The following is a 12,608-nucleotide window of genomic DNA, read 5'->3' as shown; positions in this document are numbered from 1 at the left end:
CTTCAACTAACCTGGCAGAGCTAAACCATAGTTGATTCATTTTACATTCCAAATATAACAACAATATTTTCAACATGAATAACCCCAGTAGATAATGATATGAGGATATTATATCTGTGCTATTTCATACTGTTTTAGTTTGGTTACTAGGGAATGTGAATGAAGGTGGAACAAGAGCAATTATCCCAGGTTGGTATACTCAAGACATTTTAAAAACTGAATAATCTAATGTAAATGCCTAATAGATACATGCCTAAAGGATTTAATAACAGAATAACTTTCAAGCAGGGAGCTCATTTGCCCAAGAGGTATGGAAAGTTCTCCTAGACCCTAAGAAAGGAAATTCCAATTCTGGAATGATGTTTTCATAACAATCTTGAGATAATATAAAGTTAGAAATACTCTCCTAAGGCTCTTGAACTACATTTAATCATATTATGACTATACAGACATTTGCATAATATTTTCATATCTATTATCTCTTCATTTTCATATTAGCCCTATGGAGTACACAAGAAAAATGAGTATGTATCCAGTATTTAAAGAAATGAGCTCACCAAGCTCTTACAGCTAACAAGTAGAAACATTCAGGCTAAAACCTAGACTTTCTATGTCCTAGCTTTCTGTTACCTCCACCACCTTCTCTTTGGATTCAACTCTATTCCCATCCAGTACCCCTTTAAGTCTTAGGTCACTCCCTTTCATATGATGCTTGAATAATCTTCTCCTGTCTATCGTAGGCCTCTTTCAAAAGCCTCCTAGAGGCTTAAATTCAATCCTGCTTTTCCAGATAAAACATGTGTGTAAAATTGCAATATTTCCAGGATCTCTCACCTGACCTTAGTGCATCTCTGTATCAATAGGTGTTTCCAAGGGGTGGAAAGAAGTAGTCCATCTCCATATCAGTAGGTGATTACAATTGGGAGTGAGGGCATATCTGGACCAGAGAGGTTGGGTGGGGTCCCTTTTGTAGCGGAATCATGAGAGACATGGGCAAGCAGAAGTGGACGACTGCTTGTAGCAATAAACGGATTTCTCCTACTTTATTTCTCCTTTTGACTGATTTCGGCTTCAAAGGTAATTTGCCCCAGGCTGGGAACTTATTTTCCCCCAGAGTTACACAACATCACCTATAACTCTGCTTTAAGTGCCAATAACCCAACATATATCACTCTTAATTCCCTCTCCAAAACATATGCAATTAATTCCTGATCCTACTGAAATCCCTCCAAATTTAGAAGCTACTTCTAAACATATCCATCTGCTATATGATGAATTATAAGAAATATATATTTCATCATTCAGATGGCCAAAATATATCTCTCAGATATATTTGAGTTTATCCACAGTTCCTAAAAAACACTTAAGAGCCATAAAGGTGAAATGGGTGTCTTGTTATGTTAATGAGAGACTTTTGGTTCCCATCCAAGGGTGGGAGCTGGAGGATGAATCAGCCAATAGCCAGTGATTTAGTCAATCATGACTATGCAGTGAAGTCCTTACAAAAAATCAAGAGCATTTTGCTTGTGTGCTTTCTTGCTCCCTCTCTCCCTCCCTCCCACTCTCTTCCTTTTGCACCCTGCTTCTCTGTCAAATATGGCTTCCACACTTGTAGAAACCAGAACACTACCACATGTCCCCAAAGCTCATGAGGATAGATGATCCTTTATTTGGGACCTTGCCCAATGTATCTGCTCATCTGGCTATTAACCTATATCCTCTATGGTATCATTTATTAAACTGGTAAACATAAGTGTTTTCCTGAGTTCTGTGAGCTGCTCTAGCAAATAAGAGGAACCTAAAGAGGGAAGTCTTTGGAACTCCAGTCTGTAGCCAGTTGATCGGAAGCACAGGTAACAGCCTGGGGCATGTGATTTTCCAGATACAACATGTGTGTAGAATATGTTGGGAGAAGTGGGTGCTGGGAGTAGTGGGTGGAGGGCAGTCTTATGGGATGGAGTCCTCAAACTGGAGAATCTGGTGCTGTCTTGGTGATGCCGGGGTTCTTGTTTGCGGAGCCGAAGAATGAGCTTCACAAACAGTCAAGGTAGGAGAGCAAGGTACAGGCTTTTATTTAGAGATACAGTGAAAGGACAGAGCTCCTGGCTCACGCAAGGAAGGGATAAGAGATTCCATAGTGGTGCGTTTTCTAGGGGGTTTTATAGGCAGCTGAGGATTTTTTGAGAACATGAAAAACTTAGGGGTGTGGACTTGTTAAGTGGTCTCTGAATATTTAGAATTAACTTAACACAAGCAACTTCCTCTGATGATTTCTCCCTGAGATACCAGCATCTTGGTCTGGGAGCATATGAAAAAAGGCCACCTGCTCAGCCCCCAAGGTGGGCCGAGGTATTGTTTGCTAAAGAGTAAGTTAAGAATTTCTAACGTCTTAACTTCCTGGGTATTAAAATGCAATGTTATCTTTAAGGTGGAATCCTTCCTGCCTTTTACTGTGTTGTTTATGCCTGGGCTTACTTGCTAAATTAGTTGCCCAGTTTGCAAAATCACTTCATCAGATCTGAAGGAGAAAGACAGCACATAGGCCTGGGCCTTTTAGTATGCTAAAGAGAACCTTACACATGATTATAAATGGTTAGCATAATAAAACATGTGCTACTCTTCTTTATCTGGGGAACATTAACTGATTTTACTGAAGAATGATTCTAGAGCTCAATGTTTAACAGAGTTTTAGCAGGGGGGTTTCCTTGCATGTAGTTACATTGCTCTGACTGCAAATATCCTGCCCTGCCCCCTCCGGAGGCCTTCACCCTATTCTGACTACATCTATGGTCCCTGTCTCATTGGGGCAGACAGCATTAGAATTGAGTTGGGTTCTTGAACACCCTGCTGGCATTTGAGAATTGCTCGGTGTCATGCATGGGGAAAAAACCCATCCCCCCCCCACACACACATTGGAATCAGGTCTGGGAACCATAGAAGACCATCCTTAACCCAGATTCTAATGCTTTACCTACATAGTGGTTCTCAAACTTCAGCATACATCAGAAACACATAGGAAGTTTGTTCAGAAGATTGCTGGGCCCCATACACACCCAGACCTAGTTTCTGACATACTAGGTCATGGTGGGGCCTGAGAACTTGCATTGTAGTAAGTTTTCAAGTGACATTAAACTGTTGGTGCAGGGACTACATTTTTTACTACAACTACTGTCCTTACACAGCCTAAATTCAGTGGTGTTCTCTATCTGAGCTCTTGTTATGAATGAATTCATATCCCCTTCAGGTGCTCTGCTGCATCTTGTTTGTCCTCTTCCCCCTGATATCAATGAAAGAATTCCTGTTTCCCATCTCTGAGCCATTTACAGTGCTAAACTTTCATTTTCATCAATATTTGTATCACGTAAGTCAACATCATTACAAATCTGCTTTCACAAAGACTAAAGTTGTTCAAACAAATGTGTTCAGACTATACTTAAAATTGAAACTGGAGATTCTCTACCTAATGTTGACTATAACAAAATTAAGCAAACTATGTATAAGACAAAGAATTTTTTAAATATAAATGCTAAAGATTTGGCACTAAGAATAAAGCAAGTCAACTTTGGAGAGATCACCCACACACATTTACACACATACATACTCTTTCTCTTCCTCTTCTCTTCCATTAACCTGTCCCACTCAATCCTCTCCCGCACCCCACCCTACAAGTAGACCAGTTCCTTAGAGAAAGGATATCTCCACAAAGAGGAAACTTTTTCCTGGCCTCTCCTGAATATTTATACTGACCTCTGTGTCTCACTAATCAAACCACCAGGGGAAATATAAACAAATATAAGTAGGATTAGATGCATGCACAGAGATACATGCACAGGGAAATAGGTTCCTCCCCATGAGCACACTAGGGAAATGTGGATACTATTCAGGAAAGATTTATAAACTCTTAATAATCACTGATATTAAAAATACATTTTATTTGGCCCAGAATACTAAAGAAAGCAGGTCTCTGAAGCCATAAATACTGCTCTTCATCCATGAATGCACTTTTAGATTGCATAATGAGGATGGTCACCATCAGGTATGTAGGAAAGTGCTTGTATCAGTACATCACTGCTCCTGTATACCCACTGCTCTCAGACATTACAAGCATCTTTGTTCTTTGTAGGAACAGTGCATTTGCCCTGCTGTTCTCTTCTCCCAGAACAGTCCTAAGGAGTGTGTTGGATGATATATTCACATTAAGGGCTCCCTCTAGTATCACAGAGTTCCCATTATACAACTCACTTAGGGAAAATGGTGCTCAAATGCCTTGGATATTTTGGGGGACCATTAAATTTCCTTAGGTTAGAATACAGCATGAAAGTTTTACCACTTTGTTTCTAGTATTGTTTAGTAAAGTTTTAATTGACAAATACCCTTCAGCAAGAACAATTAAAGCAGGCTGTTATTCTTTCAGCCATTAGCAAGTGACAAGTGTCAAGTGGAAACTGAGAGATAGCCCAGCAGACTTACGTCCTTTGGATTTATCTGCAGATTAGCCTTAAAATTATAAATATTTAAAGAAAAAAGAACCTCTGCATTATAATTTAAAAAGTACTCTTCCCTAGGCAAGTGGCTTAAGCACCAAGCCAGTAGCTGGGGCTATGGTGGAGGACCTGGCTTCCCCGTCAGTTCATACGGATGGGTCAGCCAGGTTCCTTTTTCCTCCCCTTCTCTCCGACTTGTTGAATCACTTGAAGCAAATAGAAAGATCAAAGAGGTAGATTTAAATTCACTATCTGAACTACTAATGAGGACTGGTTCCAGAACAAAAAAACCCTAGATTGGAATTACATTTCTCCTCTTGGAGACAAGAATTTCCTGGCCTGTGAGTAGAGTAAGTCAATTCATGCCTTATATCTCTGTCTACTGTCTTAAAACACCCAAAATATCTTATTTATTTCAAATAAAATTGGCTATCATGCTACCACCCTCACTAAACAGATTTATCTAAGTTATTTGCAACTGGAATAAGTATTTTTTTCACACCCACAGGATGTAGTTGGGCATGCTGTGAAACACACAGTTCAAGGAAATTCCAGTGACCTAGAGCGAAGACTACAGAAGTAGGTGGCAGTCTTGATTGTTTTTAAAAACTGTAAGTTCAAAAAATAGGAATTTTATTTTGTATGTTTACCACTGTATCCCAGAACTTAGCACACTGCAAGGAATATACTAAATGGTGAATAAACATTTGTTAAATGCCTAAGTGAATAAGTAAATAGATAATGTGCTACAAATTAAATTCAGCATTCTTTTATTTTTAAGTTGCAAGCCCAGGAACTTTATTTTCCAACCAAAAGTGGCAGCATGTGGTCTGGCAAATATAGGTATAGTTATGGGAAGTATATTTGAAATTCTAATTCTCCTAGAAATTTTGATACATATGGACACCATAATTGTAGTCCATTGAACTAAATCACTTGACAAAATTCCAATTTTCATAAAAATCATGTTTATTAAAGTTTTTTTCATCATTCTAAAAATATTGTTAAATGATACAATTATCCAAAGTTACCTCAGCAGTAAAACATTCACCCTCTGTGTTTGCTCCAGGTTTGATTGAATACTGAGAAGCATTGTATAAATGGCATAGGATGCAATTTTGTAAGTATCTTAACTGTGACACTAATAAATAATATGGCTAATTATCTTTATTTTGTAGTCAATATATTACTAAATTTCAAATATCAATTGCAGTTTACCCAGTCAAATATTTTAAACTTTAAACAGGAAACTTCAGGACACAGAAATAAACTTGGACCAATATATACAAATCCTATCTTAACTCCTACTTCAGCCAATATGAGAAAGATCTTTCTGGTCTTTGCACATCCTAAGGTGACCCCTCTATCTATTATTTAACTTAGGTAAAAGCAAGATGATAATTTGACAAGTTATGGTGTTTGGGGCTTAATGCCTAGTGAAAACGAAGGCACATGGCTTTATTTACTAGAGAACTTGACCTACCCAGCTGCAAGGTACCTCAAGAGCCATGATGTAGAATAGTGCAGCTTAGGGGAAAACAAGCGAGGGAAAATGAGGGCCTCCAAAAGAAACCATGTACAGGGGATATAATATAATAGCTGCCTCTGTTATTCAGCAACCCCCCAACCATCATCATAATGAAAGAAGAATTAGATTTATTTTGTGTAGCTGCAACAAAGGGGAGTCTCAGGATCAATGGATAGAAGTAATAAAGGAGACAGATTCACTAAATATAAAGAAGTACTTTGAGAGATCAGAGTTCCTCAAGAGGGGAATGGACTGAAATTATTCCACAAATCCAGATACTACCTAGCAGAATGTGACCTAGAAGGAGCTAGAGAGGTGATTTTCAAACCATTTTACAGAATCCCAAGGGTTCTGCAGCTCATCCCCAAGAGCAGTGAAATGGGGGGTGGGGGCAGGATTCAAAACTCCTATCACATAGTTACATTTTTATCTGCTTTTTACTGTACTTCTACAGATAAAACTCTGATGAAGGCAATTTAACAGCCATTTTTACTTCCAATTTACTTAATTTTGTTTCAAAGTAAAAGGATGTATCCAAAGTTTATACTTGTATGTAGGATTTCCAAGGGGTAATGACTTTTACATGGAATATGCAACATTAATGAGACTCAGTGCCCTAGGACTATTTGAAATGAAGTGGTCTTTGTTCCAAGCCAATCTCCACATGAGCTAGTGTATCCAGGAGTTTCTGGCTTTGCACATTTAAGTAAACCCCTTAAATCTCTCTGACTTCAGTTTCCTTACCCGTAAAAGAGATGGACAAAGAACACCTCTCTACAGCTCAAAAGGTCATTAGGAAGACCAAATGAGATAATGTACGTAAAAATCCTATGCACATTTTCAAGCAATTTGTTAGCAAAACTTACGATGTTCATTATTATTCACTCCTTTGTTACTTCTGTTTCACTGACAGCTTTAGGACCCGAGAACAGAACAATGCATTTTGTGACTGAGTTTGTCCCCCTGGGTTTCCCTGGTCCAAGGGAGATGCAGAGCTTCTTGATTTTAATAATCCTAGTGGCCTATCTCCTGACCCTGCTGGGGAATGGGGCTATTGTCTGTGCAGTGAAATGGGACAAGCAGCTTCACACACCCATGTACATCTTCCTGGGAAATTTTGCCTTCCTAGAGATCTGGTACATTTCCTCCACTGTCCCAAATATGCTGGTCAACATACTCTCTGAGACCAAGACCATCTCCTTCACTGGATGCTTCCTCCAATTCTATTTCTTTTTTTCACTGGGTATGACAGAGTATTTTTTCCTATCAGTTATGGCTTATGATCAGTACCTGGCCATCTGTTGCCCACTACATTACCCTTCTATCATGACTAGGAAGTTCTGTGTGATCCTAGTCTGTGTTTGCTGGGTGAGTGGATTTCTCTGCTATCCAGTCCCCATTGTCCTTATCTCCTAACTCCCATTCTGTGGACCAAACATCATTGACCACTTCGTGTGTGACCCAGACCCATTGTTCATGCTGGCCTGCATCCCTGCTCCTTTCACTGTGCTTATGTGTTACACCTTCAACTCAGTGATAATCTTTGGACCCTTCCTCTCTATCTTGGGCTCTTACATTCTAGTATTCAGAGCTGTGCTTCGTGTTCCCACTAGTGCTGGTCGAACTAAAGCTTTCTCCACATGTGCATCCCATCTAATGGTGGTGACTCTATTCTATGGAACCCTTATGGTGATGTATGTGAGCCCTACATTGAGGAACCCAGCAGGAATGCAGAAGATCATCACTTTGGTGCATTCAGCTGTGACTCTGCTCTTAAATCCCCTTATTTATAGCCTCCGAAACAAAGACATGAAAGATGCCCTAAAGAAAGTCCTGGGGTTAAGAATTAACCACAACTGAGACATCTTTTAAAGAGAAGAAGAACTTGTCACTTCTGACCTTAGTTATTTAAAACAAGTATAGAAAATGGCTTCGGTGAGTGTTGTTCTGGTTCACGCTTTAGTAGAGAGAGAGATTTGTTTCATGGTTTCCTTAGCAGTTCAAGTTCAGCTCATCAATGATAAATGCTCAATAAAACATTTTAAACATGCATGACTTCACTGAGTAATTACATGGTGTTGGTTTATATATATATATATATTCTTTTTGTGTGAGATGTATCTTTGCTGGTTTAATCTTAGGTGGTGAAAGGAATCAAATGCATGTGTACCTGGAGCCTTTCAAGAGAGGGTACAATCTTCGAAATACAAAAAATAAATATCTTTAGAAAGAATGCGTCACAGGGCCACCAAAAAAATCATATCAAGGAATGGACATTTTCCCTTGCTTGGTCACACCAAAAACAGAATATTCTTCAAACCTCTATCTCCTAAAGATAAAATACAAACTCTTCATCCTGCCATTCAAAGCCCTCATTCAATAGTCTGCTCCATTCAGTCTTCTGTCCTATTGATCCACTGCCTAAGCCCTGCACTTCACAATCATCAACGTACTTATTTTACCTTAACTGCATTTTCTCCCAAATAACCATCTTTATTCATAGTGCTTCCTCCCCAAATCAATCATGGTAATTTCAGTTTCACTTGTAATATGGAACAACAACGCCCTAAAGTTTTTTTTATTTTTATTCCTCTCAGAAAGCTAGAGGTCAAAGTATCAGTCAGAAAAGTATTCAGAGAAAATTATGCCAAGAACAAATTCCACTTTGTGCCAAGACCCTATGCAGAAACAGGAAAGCCATCAGCTGAGGGACCAATTTACTTAAAATGAGAATGCACCCTTTTGGTTATGCCCATACTGGGAATTAAATTAGGTGTGCCAGGAAGATAGGTGTGCTGATGGTAGGTGATGAGATACTCTAATACAGTGTTCGTCAAAGACTTCCTGCCACCAAAGCATGTTTGGCAACAGCGGTCAGAAAACATGGGGCATTTGGAGACAATATTTCTTTGAAATTCAAAATTTTATCTTACAAATGATCACAAATTATACTTTCTGCTTCATGGTACACATATATTTGGGTGATATAAAATTATTTTCTCTGAGTAAAACTGTCCCTTCAGGAAGACAGTTAATTAAGAGCTTTGTATATCCCATGGCAAAAAAAGAAAATCCTGCTTAAGAAGACCACAGGAGCTCCCAAGAGTCAATGTAGCACATTATTTTAAGAATCCCTCTGAGTCAACTTACCAAAAATATTAATGAAACCACCAAGCAAGAAGTAAGAAAGTCACTAGGGAAAGTGTAGAAAGTTATTGGAACACATGAAAAGATACCTGAGAATTCTCAGCAATGGCTAAAATGACACATAAATTAAGACCTGCACATAGTTTCAATACCCTCCGTAGGAAATAGGCCACTAGAATGCAGGGCAAATGAAATAATCCACATGTGAACCTTTCACACAGGGTTTCCACATTAAAGTCAGTGAAGGAGAGAATCTTTCTGACCTCTCTATGGACTTTCCCCAGGCTGACTTAGGAAGGCCTCATGGTATACAGGAGATGTTTTTTTTGATGGGCACTGCTGCCATTATACACCACAGGTGGGCCTCCTCACTATATACTTGTTCTTTTATTGTGCTCAAGGGATTGAGTATCGAAGAATATTAGTTTCTCTTTCAACTCAAGAACTAAAAAAAATTAAAAACCGCTCAGAGAATTTAGATCACCTTGAAATTCGTGTTTTCCAAAATAAGTGCACTAAACAGTGCCAAAGTGATCCACAGGCCTTTCCCTTCTCATGAAGTGGCTGGAGCTATGACTTTATAGATATTTTGAGCAAAACAGAAGGAACTAGCTCTACCCACTGGGACTGAAACCGAGAGAACCTCCTTTGTGGGGAGGAGGAGGGTTCTCCTCTTTCAGCTCTCCCCTCTGTCTATTCCATTACTCATGTGCACCTTCAGAAATGGCATTTAAAAAAATGTTCAGGGTAAAATTAAATCAGTGTGTGAGGACTAAGATTCACATAGGCTTAATATACTAAGAACTGCTTCTTACAGTTATGTTGGAAATTATCTGTGAAATCCATTTACCATGCTTTCCCTATGGCTGACTAATAGTTTTTCTGTGAGTTTTTTTGTTATTATTATTTTAACATCAAAAAGAACCGTCTATAACTCAAATATACAGAGCTAAATCTTGTGTATTTTGATTTGGAATCAAAGTCTGTGAATCCGAGCTCAAGTCATTGTAGCTGCTCTTGCAAGCAGTAAGTGGCTGGCCTGTGCATCACGAGTTTCTTGTCTTTTTGGGAAAAGAGGTCTCTTGTTGGCAAGCAGAGTTCCCATAGTGGGGAACCACTTTTTCATATCTCACCAAAATTGATCATCATGCAGGTTAGTATAGCTCTTCACAATCATCTTAGTTTAAAAAATTAAAAAGAATTTATCCCCATCTTTCAGTTTCCTTCCCTTCTTGGTTTTCTTGTCCATAAAACTACAGCCTGCTTTGACACAACCAACTCAATAGGAAAATTATGTTTGTTTCTGGATGAGTACATCATAGTTCACCTAGTTATTGCTAATTTTAGTGAGCCTGCAACAGCTGCATCATTATAAATATATTTATCTTACCTAATATAGCCTCACTGAACAGAAGGGTTTTTTTTCTATTTGATTATGTCCAGTGAGCATTATAAATATTCTAGTTACACCACTTCTTTCAAAATTATTTTCAAGGAAAACTATCTTCTTATCAGTCAAAAGTTAAAAGTATCTTCTTTAAAAAAATTCTGGAGATTTCCAATATGTTAAAGCTATCATTGTGCTCTTTTCTCTAAGTTGTATTAAATTCTTAAAAAGACATCTTTGGTGATGGTATTATAAAGGGAATAAGGTCAAATTTTGAAATATGGGTAAACAATTATTTTTGAAACATCTTTGACTGCCTTGTTTTCTGTTATTTTGAAAACTGGGAACTACTTTTTAAATAGTAAAAATCTTTCAAATAGTAAATTTTAAGGGAAACTTGTGACAGCAGTAAGAAGAGCTCTCGAAGACAATCTCTCAGTGACTTAAATTTTCTTCAGTGTATCTCACACATTATATTCACCTTTAAAGACATAGACTTTCAATGTATACAAGGAAGATAAATTACTATGTGAAATTAATTATCATGGAGTGAGTAATAGTGACTTTTCATTGTTAAAATAGAAGGATTAAATACCCAATTGTAAATGAGCTGTAATGCAATATAAATGTCTTTAAATAGAAAATGGCAAGATACATAAAGAGGTAATTATTATCTGAAGATATCCTTGTCAATTTTCTTCTGGTATCATGAAAAAAATGATAGAAAATAAATTCTCCTAATGGAAGTATCTCAAGAAAGGGGGTGGGGGAAGAATCTGATATAATGTCAAAGCTCAGAGCATCCAAATCTGTAAAAAGTATCAGATCAAATCTATTTTTAAATTACAGCATATGTGTCCTCACATTTTGTGGTGAATAGCCCTAGTTGCTATATATGAACAGCTTTTAATGAAAAAAATTAGATATAGGATAAATTATTTTAGCCTCCATTTCAAAATGTCTTTATATCAAAAGAAGATTTTGCACACTTACAAAGAATTAGGGCCAAAGGTCTCATTCAGAATTGGTCAGGATTTATTCAAAACTTGTTTTAGAATATTTAATACATTTGCCTTCATAAATCAACTCCCTGTCCTAAGAAAAGTTTCAAATGCCTCAGTAGTGAAGTGACTTTCCATTATCTGTCTTCTCTCCACAGGCTGGGAACCGTGAATAAGTCAGGGATATCTACTGTGACACAGTGTGTCTTGCTGGGCTCTCCTGGTCCCTAGAAAATGCAGGTCACTCTTTTCTCAGTGATTTTTTTTGGTCTGCATCTTGACTCTGACTGGGAATATGGCCATCATCTGTATAGTAAAGTGGGAGCACCAGCTCCATACTCCTATGTACGTGCTCCTGGCCAACTCTTTCTTAGAGATCTGGTATGTGAACTGCACAGTCCCCAACATGTTTGTCAGTTTTCTTTCCAAAATCAAGTCCATATCCTTCTCCGGTTGCTTTACTCAATTCTACTTCTTCTTTCCCCTGGGCACAACTGAATGTTTCTTCTTCTGTGTCATGGCGTGTGATCAGTACTTGGCCAGCTGCCATCCACTGCACTATCCCTCCATCACAACTGCACAGAGTTGTGATATTTTGGTGTCTCTGTTGGCTCATTGGTTTCCTTGGATATTCAGTTCCTATTTTCTTCATTTTTCAACTACCTTTTTGTAGTCCCAACATCACTGATCACTTTCTGTGTGATGTGGACCCACTGATGGCATTATCCTGTGCTCCTACACCTATCATAGAGCACAGATGCCATTCTGTGAGCTCTCTTATCATAATACTCACCATTTTGTACATCCTGGGGTCCTATAACTTGGTGCTCAGGGCAGTGCTTCAAGTTCCTTCTTCAGCTGGGCAGCAAAAGGCCTTCTCTACCTGTGGATCCCACTTTGTTGTGGGGTGTCTGTTCTATGGAACCATATGGTGATGTATGTGAGTCCCACATCTGGTGACTCTGTTGCTGTGCAAAAGGCTGTCACACTGATGTATTCTGTAGTGACACCAGTCTTATTCCCTTTATCTACAGCATATGCAACAGAGATGTGAAATTTTC

General features: G+C 38.4%; 2 protein-coding genes across 2 annotated transcripts; both read left to right on the top strand.

Moving 5' to 3' along the window:
- The first annotated feature begins 6,879 nt into the window (after positions 1 to 6,879).
- Positions 6,880 to 7,872, top strand: LOC118909850 (olfactory receptor 11H6-like). The gene is given in 1 exon segment (XM_036880610.2): positions 6,880 to 7,872. A coding segment is annotated over 1 exon segment (993 nt).
- A 3,475-nt stretch (positions 7,873 to 11,347) lies between these two features.
- On the top strand, positions 11,348 to 12,601 carry LOC118909888 (olfactory receptor 11H7-like). Its single transcript, XM_036880662.2, is given in 3 exon segments — positions 11,348 to 12,147; positions 12,149 to 12,471; positions 12,474 to 12,601. Coding segments are annotated over 3 exon segments (756 nt in total). The 5' UTR covers positions 11,348 to 11,842.
- The last annotated feature ends 7 nt before the right edge of the window (positions 12,602 to 12,608 follow it).

Source organism: Manis pentadactyla, chromosome 11 (assembly GCF_030020395.1).
Source record: "Manis pentadactyla isolate mManPen7 chromosome 11, mManPen7.hap1, whole genome shotgun sequence".
Taxonomy (NCBI): Eukaryota; Metazoa; Chordata; class Mammalia; order Pholidota; family Manidae; genus Manis; species Manis pentadactyla.
This window is presented reverse-complemented; position numbering and strand designations above follow the sequence as displayed.